Source organism: Pterocles gutturalis, unplaced genomic scaffold (assembly GCF_000699245.1).
Source record: "Pterocles gutturalis isolate BGI_N339 unplaced genomic scaffold, ASM69924v1 scaffold39794, whole genome shotgun sequence".
Taxonomy (NCBI): Eukaryota; Metazoa; Chordata; class Aves; order Pterocliformes; family Pteroclidae; genus Pterocles; species Pterocles gutturalis.
In genome coordinates, this window is record NW_010134625.1 from 2,207 (window position 1) to 15,013 (window position 12,807).

A 12,807-nucleotide genomic window follows, 5' to 3' on the forward strand; every position below is an offset into this window, starting at 1 on the left:
GAACAGGACTCGTTTCCGCGTGGAACAGCTTTCGGAGCCACCTGAGTAATTTGCAGATCAGGAAATAACACGTTTGAATCGTGGCAAGGAGTGAAATATCATCTTGAAAGTATTCTGACTTGTGGGGTTTTTTTTATTTTCCCAGATAATTAAGCTGAAAGCAGAAGCCCGTCTGGATCTGCTGAAGCAAATCGGCGTGTCCGTGGATACGTGGCTCAAAAGCGCGATGAACCAAGTGATGGAAGAACTGGAGAACGAACGCTGGGCCAGCCTGCCTTCGGTCACCAACAACGGCTCGTCGCACCTGGTACGGTTTCCAGCGTGTAAACCTCACCTGGGCTCCATGTGGCTGTTTCCTAGCTGCAATTCCTGCCTAAATATTGAATACAGAATCATAGAATCATTAAGGTTGGAAAAGACCTCAAGGATCATCAAGTCCAACCCACACCACCTAACTCACTAACCCACGTCCCTAAGCACCACATCTACACGTTTCTAGAACACCTCCAGGGATGGTGACTCAACCACCTCCCTCTATAAAACCAAATTGATAATATTTGATTGGGTTTTAGCTAACTGGAAAAATCTTGTTGCTTTACGTGGCTGAATTTCATGCAAATAACCAAAAAAAAAAAAAAAAAAGGGGGGGATTTCTGGGTTGTGTAGCTGAGTTTACCTTAGATTGATTTTTCTGACCTTGGATAAATGCCATAACATTTATTTGCCATCTCCTAAACAGAAAACTGTTTCTTTGAAGTTTCATTAATAGTTTACGATGTTATCTGAGCTACTTGGATCAAAGGCTTTATTTTTCCAAACGTTCCGAAAAATGTAGACTCTACATCATCTCTTCAAGAGTCGTTTATGTGCGGATCGCAGTCGTCAAGAAAGCCAAGCCTGTTTTCCAAACTGGATATTTGAGCTGAAAATCTGATTCATTCAAAAATCAGCGAAAGGCTTTAGAAAACAGGCTGTCCATTCCTGGGAGCAGGGTTAGATGTTTCCCTCAAAGATTTGTCGTAGATTTAGATGTTACCACTATTCACCTGCAAGCTGCTACCCTGTTATTTGAGATAAATTCAATATTTGACTTTTTTTTAATGAATAACTAGTTTCATTAAAGCAGTACTAAATCAGAACAGACCACAAACCTGCTCGCTACTGCATTCCATCCAAAGAGGTGGTGACTTCTTAAATGAATAAATTCAATTGCAGGAGGACGTCTTGCTGTGTCCAAAGTCATGCTAACTCTTTTGAAAATTTCATCCAATATACCCAAAATGGAACTAAAAAGCGCCTTGGACCCATGGAAGATGGGTCCACAGCAGGGAGTTGGAACTCAGTGATCTTTAAGGTCCTTTCCAACCCTAATCATTCTGTGGGGAAGGAGTTTTTACTCGATATTACGTTAGACTCCTTAGTCATGTCTCTAGCTGGTTTGCGAAACAGGCCAGAGACATCTCCCATCTGTTTAGCTTGGAAGAAAGCACATTTTTATGTAATTCAAGAAAAAAAAAAACAAACTCATTTCTCTCCACTCTGCCCCCAACTCCCGAAGAATGATATGTTTCCAAAAAAATAGTGATAGCTGAATCGAAGAGCTGCCTGAACCAAGGAACCCTCTAAATCTGAGCTAAAGGAGTTCAGCTTCTCTTCATTCCCCTGCACGGCTCGTGATGCTGAGCTGTCACCTTTGGCAGTAAAACTCACCAATCTGTTGCTCCTCACCAGTAACCAACTCAAATAAAATTCCTGAAGGTTTAGTCACTTTGCCTGAAAACAAATTTTAAATTTTCTGTCCGTGTTTATATATTTAATATTTAACCAAAAATTCTGAAGCTTTTCTCGAGTCTCAGTTTGCATGTGGATCCTTTCTAACTCTAGTACACATTTACTTAGTTCACACTTGGGGTTTTTTTTTTTAATTTTAAATGCTTTGGACAGCCAGAATATATCTTCTTTATAACAACTTTTCAGGGAGAATGGGAATGTGGTTTTTCATTGCATTGCAAATGATTTGGAGAAGGGCTTGCTTTCACTGACCGCCTAAGAGAAACAAAATCTCCATTTCAGCAAGTATGTGGCAGCTACACACAAAAAATCCTCCTCCTTCCCATGTTTCTTCGTGCTTTTCTGTTTCTTTATTGTTTTCTTGGTGATGGTGGCAAACCCTTAGAGGTTTTTTGGATTTTCATCGGTGTCAACTTTAGTTCCAAAAAGTGAGCGAGCGCTGAACGGAGCCTTGGGAAATCCTGACACTGCGAATCCGCTCTTTCATCCAGGGTGTTAAGATGTTTTTTCTAGGGTGGTACACACGGAGCAGCGGTGGTGATTTGTGGGAAAGGTTGGTATAATCACTGCTTTGCGCAGTCCGGCCCTGCAGGCTTGATTCCCAGGGTTAGTCGGATAATTAGAGATGAAAGCTGGAGTGTTCAGATCCACGCTTCAGCCTTCCCCATCCCAAAGGAGTTCCTGTGCTGAGCTTCATCTCAGATCCTTCCTAGCCAGGACAGATGAGGATCTCTCCCATAGCTCTGTTTAACAGTGTTTTTTTCCCTTTTTTCTCCCATTTTGCACATTGGGTTGCTCCCAATGCCTTGTTCTGTGTCTCACCAGACGTGCCAACAGTTGGCGGTGGAGCCGAACCCCGTGCTCGTCCCCGGCGAGCCAGCAGATGCCACAGCGTGGGAGGTTCAACTCTGATGCTTATTTTCCCCTTTTTACACTTATGTACACTCCCGTATTAAAAAAAAAAAAAAAAAAGCTGTTGACCTTGGCAGGCCAGATGAGGACAGCCCATAGATGGAATTCTCAGAGCTGTTACTGAAATTACGCTGCTTGCAATTATTAGAAGAATTACTGCAGCACGTAACAAGCGGCACTTTCACTTCATCCTTGACGAGTGGGCAGTGGTTAATGTTCAGAAACTGGCTGTCTGCCGTCCTGACATCCTGCCCTTGTTTGTCATGACATAATTTGTTCAGCAAAGCTCTCGATATATTTTCTTTTAAAGAGCTAAAAAGAAAAAAGCATCAATAGCTTGATATCACAGTATTTATTTAACCTGCTGTAGTAATATAATGAGCTAAAAAAGTTAATATCCCATCACCTATCCAGTTGGCTGAATTTCTGATATAATAATGAAATACATTGTCTTGGGAGGGAGTACATTTTTTTTTTCCAGTGTACATGCCCAAAAAAAAGTTAATCATAATTTTGAATTTTAATGTCATTTGGAAAACTTCTTACATATTAACATTGTTGGGAAACCTTTGTGCTGCCAACAACAAATGTATTGTAAATATTCTCTAATTTCTTGAAAAAAGGAAGAGAGGATAATGCCTTCGTGGGGTTTGTGTTTTGTTTTCTATTCACTAGGACCTGAAGCAGTTCTAAAAGACATTGGTGCAGTAGTACAGTGTTGCAGAATTACAAGTGAAGTTTGCAGTTGGTACATTTGCTGTGAACATGAAAATAGATGATTTTAACTGTAAAGGGATGTAACAGCTTTTAACTGTGAAAGGTTATAGTGGATGTCCCATCCCTGGAGGGGTTCAAGGCCAGGCTGGATGAGGCTTTGGGCAACCTGGGCTGGTGGGAGGTGGCCCTGCCCATGGCAGGGGGTTGGAACTAGATGAGCTTTAAGGTCCCTTCCAACACAAAACATTCTGTGATTCCATGATCTTTCGTCTGTTAGGTTACTAGTCTATAGTCTAGCCTGGTTGTCATCACATACCAGCAATGGTTCTACGATTCTATGATCTGTGTGCAACAAATTGTGGTTTCAGTCCCTACATACATGGATTGCAAACTGCTTCTGACTAATTGATACCGTTGGGTGCTCCAGCAGACCGTGCTGTTAATGAATTGGAAGGAAATTCCAGGTTGTTTATAGAATCACAGAATCATGAAGGTTGGAAAAGCCCTCAAGGATCATCAAGTCCAACCCAACCCCACCCAACCCACTAACCCATGTCCCCAAGCACCACATCCACACGTTTCCTGACCCCCTCCAGGGATGGTGAGTCCCCCACGTCCCTGGGCAGCCTGTTCCAATGCCTGAGCACTCTTGCAGTGAAGAAATTTTTTCTAATCTCCAGCCTAAACCTCCCCTGGTGCAACTTGAGGCCGTTTCCTCTTGTCCCATCACTCGTTCCTTTAGAGCAGAGCCCAGCACCCCCCTCACTGCACCCTCCTTTCAGGCAGCTGTAGAGAGTGATGAGGTCTCCTCTCAGCCTCCTCTTCCCCAGCCTGAACCCCCCCAGCTCCCTCAGCCGCTCCTCGTCAGCCCTGTGCTCCAGACCCTTCCCCAGCTCCGTTGCCCTTCTCTGGACCCACTCCAGCCCCTCAATGTCCTTCCTGTGGACACCGTATTTTCAGCTCCTGTGGGTCATACATCCAAATCAGACTGGAGGTCGTTCAGTTGTTACTGGGGTCTTTGCATTTCTGAGGACAGATACGCCAGAAAAGGGGCTTTTGGTGTTAAATCTCCTTTTGTGTAGGACATGCAACCAAACAAGATACATAACTACAAACCTTTTTTTTCATATGTATAATCAAGCTATCCATCACCTTCTTACCTGCATTTATTCTGATGTTTGTTATAGAATCACAGAATGGTTTGGGTTGGAAGGGACCTTAAAGCCCACCCAGTGCCACCCCCTGCCATGGGCAGGGACACCTCCCACTAGCCCAGGTTGCCCAAACCCTCTGTTCTCTGTTACGTACCTTCGATAGAATTGTGGCTGATGTATTTATTCTTTGCTTATGCTGTCTTTCTTTACCAGACTCTGTGGAAAGATGAACTTTATGAAACAAACCCCTGAGTTTTCTTTATCATTAACACTTCTTTCCCTTTGCAAATGATTCTATTCAAGGAGTTCCAGCAGCCCACGTGCCTAAAATTAAAATATATGTTTCCTGCTCATGTTTAGAAAACCAGGAGCAGATGTTTTATGACCGAATCTTTCTAGACATGATACAGGAATTTCCATGATGTTTCCTGGGGCTGTCAGCTGAACGGCAGCTTTGGCTGCTGGGACACAGACCATGCACAGCAGAAGGCAGCTCAAAACCGGAGGAGGAAACCTTAAATTTGCCATAATTTATATTTGGTTGCTAATATATCAAAGCATTAGCTGGGTAGGACAGTGATTTTTTTTGTTACTGCAAGATCCATGAACGGATTGAAGTTGCAATGGGTGCAAGCTGCACTTGAATGAAAATGAACGGGGAGAAAATCGTACGAGTTGCAAGGATGTATTTTCAAAATTGTAATATAAAAATTAATCAAAGTCAGAAAATCCTGAAGCTCTGTGCTCCCCTACTCCAGGTGTGGAAGAGCAACGATGTTCCAGAGCAGAGGCGCAGAGACAGCTGGTGTAGGGAGCTCTCACGGCGCCTTGTTGGTCTCAGCCTAACTTTTAGTTGATTTATCCGCCTTTCAGTTTCCACGAGGAATACCAAATTCCCTCCCAAATAAAAAGGAATAAATAGAGAGAAGATGGCAAATGCGTAACAGTGTTGCCTTTGATTCGCAGCACTTGCCTGTTTTCACATGAGATAAAGTGTTTATTCAAAATTTAATCCAGGCACAAGGCCAAAGCACAGCTCATGTCAACGGTGCCCAAACTACATTTATAGAAACTTGTATTTTTCCAGTGGGTTGACTTCAGGTTTTTATTTAAACTTTTATAGCTCGTTGTTAATCATCATTCTTTAAGGATTTTTTTTAATAAAGCGCAGCAAATCTATTGTGCAGAATACACCGTTTTTTTTTCAAGTTTAAGTATTTCCACTGCAGTTTCATTTTATAACTCATGATCGTAGGTACATTCATCTTTTAATAGCGTAAATTCTCAGTAAGTGACTCCTTTTTCCATTAAACTATTTGCTATTCCTCTGAAACGACATCTCCAAAGTACGTGAGTCACTGTTTCACAGCTTGTATAAAACAGATGACTGTCCAGCAGTGCTTACAAAATCTTCTACAGTTCTTTTTAAAGTCCACAGGCTTGTGCTTGAATGAAGAAATACGTCTGATTTAACCAAAGATGGAATTTGGTGACAGCTCTTATTCTTTTGCTTCCTTGTATTTGCTTTGTTTGACGACTCCTTTCCCCATGTTGAGAAGCGTATGTTGGATATTATTTAATCCTTGGGTTTTTGCCCAGTTTGAATAATAAATATTAAAAAGACCACACTGAAAAATATTGATCAATTCATTTTTTACTGTTATTTCCTCATTATTTTTATTTGATGGTATAATGCTAAATTTAATTTGTTTTAATAGATCAATGCTGACGCAGAAAAGGAAGAAGGTGAAGAGTTTGAAGACAGCATGGATGTTTTCGACGACAGTAGTTCTAGTCCTTCTGGTACTCTAAGAAATTACCCTCTCACCTGCAAAGTTGTTTATTCATATAAGGTTTGTGATTTTTTTTTAACTGATTAAAAATATTAGTTTTGCAACAAACGACAGCTTGTGCCCCTGCCGTTAGAAGTTGTTGTAATTTCTGTGGCTGGGTCGGCGTGGCTATATTAGAAACGCCTCCTCGGCGTCCGGCACGCTTGCACACTGTACGACAAAGCTCTTCTTTGTGCTGGAATAGTGAAACCACCATTCATGAGTTAAAGCTTCGCTGACAAACTGCATTCAGGCGATTTACTTCTTCTAGCGCTGCTGGGGCAGTTGTAAATCACACCGCTGCGGTAGCCAAAGCCAGTGGCAGGCTTCGTCTTAGCGTAGGGAGTAATTAGGGTTTCAAAAGTCAATAGGGTTCAGCGCGCTGGGTGGTAGGCAGGGTGCTTCCATACATCCTCTGGAGTGAAAAAGCCGCTTGTGAATCCATAGGTATACAGAAAAACCCTTAGTAATGTCTTTCAAAATGTGCTACTTCGTAAAATTTTCATTTTTTTTAGAAAAAATATAAGTTTTAATAAAAATCTGGGTGGGAATGTTCTTTACGCTGCCTGAAAACATTTTTATTTTCTAATCTTCCTCTTCTATACTTCAGGCTTCCCAGCCGGATGAATTGACCATAGAGGAACACGAGGTGTTGGAGGTTATCGAAGATGGAGATATGGAAGACTGGGTAAAGGTACCGTTGTTCTGAGATTGTTTTCTTTATGCTATTACTTTTAGAAATAGAACTTGGGATGGGAAAAAATATTTGGATTCTTTTCAGAGCAATATGCAATAGCAAAGCATCTTTTCTGTAATTTACTTCCAGGCACGGAACAAAGCGGGTCAAGTGGGTTACGTGCCGGAGAAGTACCTGCAGTTCCCGACATCCAGCAGTCTGCTAAGCATGCTGCAGTCCCTGGCGGCACTGGATAGTCGATCACACACCTCGAATAACTCCACCGAGGCTGACTTAGTCTCAGGCAGTCTGAACGGAGACTCCAGTGGTAAGTAGCAACCAAAAAATAGATAGTATATTGAGCTGGTTCTCGGAAGCAACAAGTTTGGATGTCACACGTGAGGATTTCTCGTATTTGACTGGCGTCTGAGTACAACTGTTCTCGTTAATTACCTATCTCGTATTAAATCTGTGTAATTTACCTGACTAGCTCAGAGAGTTAACATGAACTAAAATTAAGGAAAACTGCAATAATTTGACTCAGCAATTATAGAATCATAGAATCACAGAAGGGTTTGTGTTGGAAAGGACCTTAAAGATCATCGAATTCCAACCCCCTGCCATGGACAGGGACACCTCCCACTAGCCCAGGTTGCTCAAAGCCTCATCCAACCATAAAAGTGTGTATAGTACTTATAATTTTTTTTTAAACTCATGCCAATTACACTTTTTTTTTTTTTCTCTTCCATTCTTCAGTCTGTTTTGTAAAAGCACTTTATGATTACGAGGGCCAGACAGATGATGAGCTGTCCTTCCCAGAAGGAGCGATCATCCGCATCTTGAACAAGGAAAATCAAGATGATGATGGCTTTTGGGAAGGAGAATTCAACGGACGCATTGGGGTGTTCCCGTCAGTATTGGTTGAAGACCTTACAGCCTCAGAAAATGGAGAGACTCAGTGGATTGGAGATATTCAGGTATGTAAAGAGTTGAGGTGCTTGCTTGGACATAGATTAGTTTGTTAGGGAGATTTTGCAAGGCTGCAAAGATCTGCTGCTTCTTTAGGGGAAAAAAATCAGAACCAATTTAAGAAAAAAAAAATCGGAACCAATTAAGAAAATAAAATCTCCGAGTTCTTACCTTTTAGTTTCTTACCCAGCCTAGTAATTATCAACTGATATATTTTGGCAAATGGAACAGATTTGTGAATGAAGGCAGGTATTTGGGTAGAAGGGAAATGAACCAAAGGAGAAAATTCACAATCTGCTTCCTGTAATTAATTTATGGCATAGGCTGAGACATCAAACAGAACCTGGCAAAAAGAGAATTACAGGTTCTCTCAGCCATCATTTAATGTTTTCATACTTAAATCTGTTCTGTATCCTCGCAATTTCTGAAGGGCGGAATACTGATGAATATTGTGTTACAGTAATTTTTGCAAAAATGTCCTCACTTCAGTAAAGTTCTTATATCTAGAAAATCGGACACATTCGGGCAAAACCCATGATCTTAACGCTTTTGTGTGAATATATGTGAAGAGACACACTTGATCAAATCACGGAATCACAGAAGGGTTTGGGTTGGAAGGGACCTTAAAGCCCACCCAGTGCCACCCCCTGCCCTGGGCAGGGACACCTCCCACTAGCCCAGGTTGCCCAAAGCCTCATCCAGCCTGGCCTTGAACCCCTCCAGGGATGGGGCATCCACAGCTGCTCTGGGCAACCTGGGCCACTGCCTCACCCCCCGCACAGGGAAGAATTTCTTCCCAATATCTCATCTCAATCTCCCTTCTTTCAGCTTAAAGCCATTAAATTATTTTTTTCAGATAACCTTCAAAAAGCCCATCTAGATTATATGGGAGAGGATGAAAATTTCTGCTCAGTGGCAACCTGTGATTTTAAAAAAATATATAACCACTGCTGGATATCTTGGCTTTCCTTCCCAAATGTACCTGTCAGCACTTTTGACAGATAGTTTTTCTCCAGATGACAGTTCCTAGCATACTGATGTGTCAGAGAATTTACTTCACCTCGCTGTGTACATAAAAACTATCGAGGAGAAAGGCGTTCTGCATCACTTTGCTCTTTTTAACCCAGGTATCCCCGACTCCGAAGCCCAGTAACGCCCTTCCACCGCTGCCGCTGTACGACCAGCCTCCCACTAGTCCCTACCACAGTCCGGATAAAAGAGGTTCTCAGTATTTCCCCAGATCACCGTCGACTAATGGTAAGACATTTTGTGATAGTAAAAGGAACATTTCAGCTAAATGCTTCATTTAGAATGTTCATATTTCCAAGGGAAAGAAAAAAAAACTTTTTTTTGTTTTTTGCAACATCAATTCAGCAATACTCAGCGGCTTGTTTGTGACGGGTTGTTGAATATTCTTTCAGAAAACAGCTTCAGTTCAGAGTCCCCTGGATTCTCACAGCCTCCGCGAATTCCTCCTGAAACTTCGTACGGCAAACTGCGACCTGTAAGTTAAAACCAAATATTTTTGTTTTTAGTGATGCCACAAGTCAAAGCCGGGTCTAGGTAAACCGGGAAAGGCACGTTCAAAGCAGGGTGGTGACAGAGCACCTGATGATTTGTCTCTTTGTGTTCTGCAAATCCAATTACTGTGTATAAAACTGCGGTGTCTCAGCTGAATAGTGCCGGGAAAGGTCTGTTCCCTCCCCTTTGATAATACCATGGATGTGTCAAAAAGCTCCAGAATGTGAGAGCTCTTCGAGCTAAGTGAACACCAGAACAAAACAAAGCTGCGCTTGTTTGAACAGTAAGTCGTTGTGTTTAAAGGTGACCTTGAATCTTCTCCATCCCCTATTCTCATCTAACCTGCCCTTCTGTAACACCCGTGTGTCTCTGTGCGAGGCATACGAATCATGAAATCTGTCCTGGGAGGAATTTACATCTATAACGACAGTAAAACGGATGTTAGTCGGTAAACTTACCCTGCCTTTTTCAGGCGTTGGGAGATCAGTTCTGGTCTTGCCACATGTAGTGACCCCTAAACAGAACTGAAAAAGTGGTGGTGAATAAATGCCAGCACAGTTTAACCGTATGATTTGTACAATTATTTATTTTCCAATGTGCTGGCAGACAAATCTGCTTGCCAGCAGTTTGATGTAATACACAATCCTTGGGATTGCATTTAGGGTTAAATTTCTTTCCTAACCCCTTGATTAGAGGGGTTTGGATTAAAAATTCTGAACTATAAGGTCTATATATTTGGTGATGTCTTTGCTGCCTAAAAAAAAAGATTTTGCTAGAAAAAGAAAGGAGGAATTTAATCACTTAGAACGTGCCAAATCCATCTCCTAGGATTAAGTTTAAAATAATGTTTTGGGGGTTTCAAAGTCATAAACCAAATCATGTTAAGATGTAACATTTGGATTTTCCTGACATTCTAAATGAGGTTGCAGAAAAAGAGTGTTTTTGGATATTCAACATTTATATTCTGACTATTCCAGTAATTGGTGAGTTAGCCTTAGTCACTGGCATACACGAGGCAGAGATAGTGCTGCAGCATTAAATATTTAAGTATTGAACAGAGAAGTTTTACAAGGACATAAGCTAACATGAAAAGCTGCTGATTCAGCTTTTCCATTTTCTAGATTGATATTTTCTTGAGTTTCTTGCACCTGGCTGTCTTTTCAAGATACCACTACGATGTCATACCTTAATTAGAAGGATTTTTGCCTTTTAAATATCCCCACTTTGAAAATATTGTCAATTTTTTTACGGTATTGCTCCCCAATTCTTGTTTTCTGTAGCAAGTCACTGGTGTATTCTGAAACCACGTGATAAAAACCCTGCATTAAGTGCTGTAAGGTAATCACGATCAGGAGCAATTGTGAATTTATTGATGTGTAAAATAACATCAGATTTCAAGCGTATATCGTTCAGGTCAGTGATTGAATAAATACAAGGAAGCTGCTTAGATAAAACAAGGAATTCTTGGAGTTTCCAGCCCACAGAAGTTCCAGGCAAGGGTGTCATCAGATCGCAGCATTTGATGGCAAGTCCAAAGTCCGTCCCAAGTTTGGATTATCCAGGCAGAATAGATTGTTTCTCTCGGTGTGTTGGCCCCATCGTTGACCACTAGTCATCCTGGAGAAAAAAATCACCTGAGAGCAGTGCCAGGTTATAACGAAGAGCCTTGCTGGCTTAACTGGAGCCTACTGGACCTGAATTCCACTGGTTACTCGCTGTAGTTGTGTTCATCTTAACGTACAATCTGTATATTTGCATCCTCTTGAGGTATGAGGCCAAAGCTGCTGTTTTAATCTAGACCAAGTTCTGAAGTTTTGCCAATTTTCTGATAGTTACAGGCTGGTTCTGGCCGTTTCAGGTACGAGCAGCTCCGCCACCCCCTACGCAGCATCATCGCCGGACGACAGAGAAGATAGAGGACGTGGAAATCACTCTGGTGTAACCATTGGACTAGTTCAGTAGTAGTGCTACAATCAAGACCAAACGTGGCATTTGGTCAGGCTCGGTTTTTAGGCACCTTTGCATGATGAAGACTTTGAATAGAGCAAGAGATAGGAAGGAGTTTATGTGGCAGCGACATGATGGATTCCTTCCCGCAGTCATGAATATTTTGTGCCTTTTTTTTTTTTTTTAAATTTTGATTTATAGACATCATTTCTTCCTCTCTTAGCACAAACCAAGATGGGCCAAACAGCGAACAGAGGATTGCCTTGGAGCAGGTTTCTCTTCTTGGCTGAAGATGGTCAATTTTTACCCGGAGGCTGAAGAAAAAGAGCCTCGTTCATGCAGTTTAAGTCATCGCCTACTTCGCTCACGTGCATTAGTACAGTATATTACTGTTGCCATAGGAATGTGTGAAAAGATCGTCAATTCTTCGAGTAGCATTTACTCGTCTGATTAGGTATTAATCAGATCTTGTGGAAAAAGGGAACTGAAAAAGAAATGTACGGAGAGGCTGGCTCCTCTTTCATCCCCGAGCAGAAAGGAAGAAACAGGAAAAAGAAATCTCATAGCTAAGGAAAAGTGATGCAGATCATATGGCGTTAATGACGTTAATGCACACCTCTTCGATAATTAACAGTTAGACGGAACTCAGATGTTCTTTGTGTTAATATTTCTGCAGTACATTTAGGAATAGAGTCTCTAATATGGAGGTGCTGAGTTAGTAGCAACATCTTGTTCCATAGCATAAACCAACTGGTAGAGAAGTAAGTGAGATTTTTGTCTAGATCTGGAAATTGAGCTTCATTTTTTTCTAAGATAGCAGATTTGGGGGATTTTTTTTTTTTCTTAAAGTACTTGGGTCACTCTTATCCCAGTTATTGCCATGTACTTCTGTTATCCAACATTAGCAGTATATCTCTGTCATCAAACCAACTGGCTAGAGTTAGACGTTACATTTAGAGTATTTACACACGTTATTTAGGGTTTTTTTTTGCATTGGATGGTCCGGTAGCATTTTCCCACACAACGCCCGTTAACTCACCAAAGCCAGAGAGCCAGGAGGAGCTTCGGATTCTGCGAAGCCTTCAGACCGCCTTTGCGGCCACGACCACGGTCTCAAATCACTCTTAAGCAAGAAATAGAGAATAAAAGAATTTCAAAACTCAATTTTCAATCAGAGATCTCTGAAAAGGAAGCGCTTTTTTTGTTTGGTTTTTTGAAAGAAAAGGGGAGAGGGTGTTCAGAGGTTTAACACGGAAAGGAAAGGGAAAAACTGGATGAAAACAGCTTT

General features: G+C 41.6%; 1 protein-coding gene across 1 annotated transcript; it reads left to right on the forward strand.

Moving 5' to 3' along the window:
- Positions 1-145: 145 nt before the first annotated feature.
- Positions 146-11,745, forward strand: LOC104467760 (FCH and double SH3 domains protein 2-like; the record flags this gene model as incomplete). Its single annotated transcript, XM_010081651.1, has 8 exons — positions 146-307; positions 6,293-6,427; positions 7,017-7,100; positions 7,233-7,410; positions 7,839-8,059; positions 9,179-9,308; positions 9,473-9,555; positions 11,431-11,745. Coding segments are annotated over 8 exons (1,077 nt in total), but the record flags the coding sequence as incomplete, so codon positions are not given.
- Positions 11,746-12,807: the final 1,062 nt, after the last annotated feature.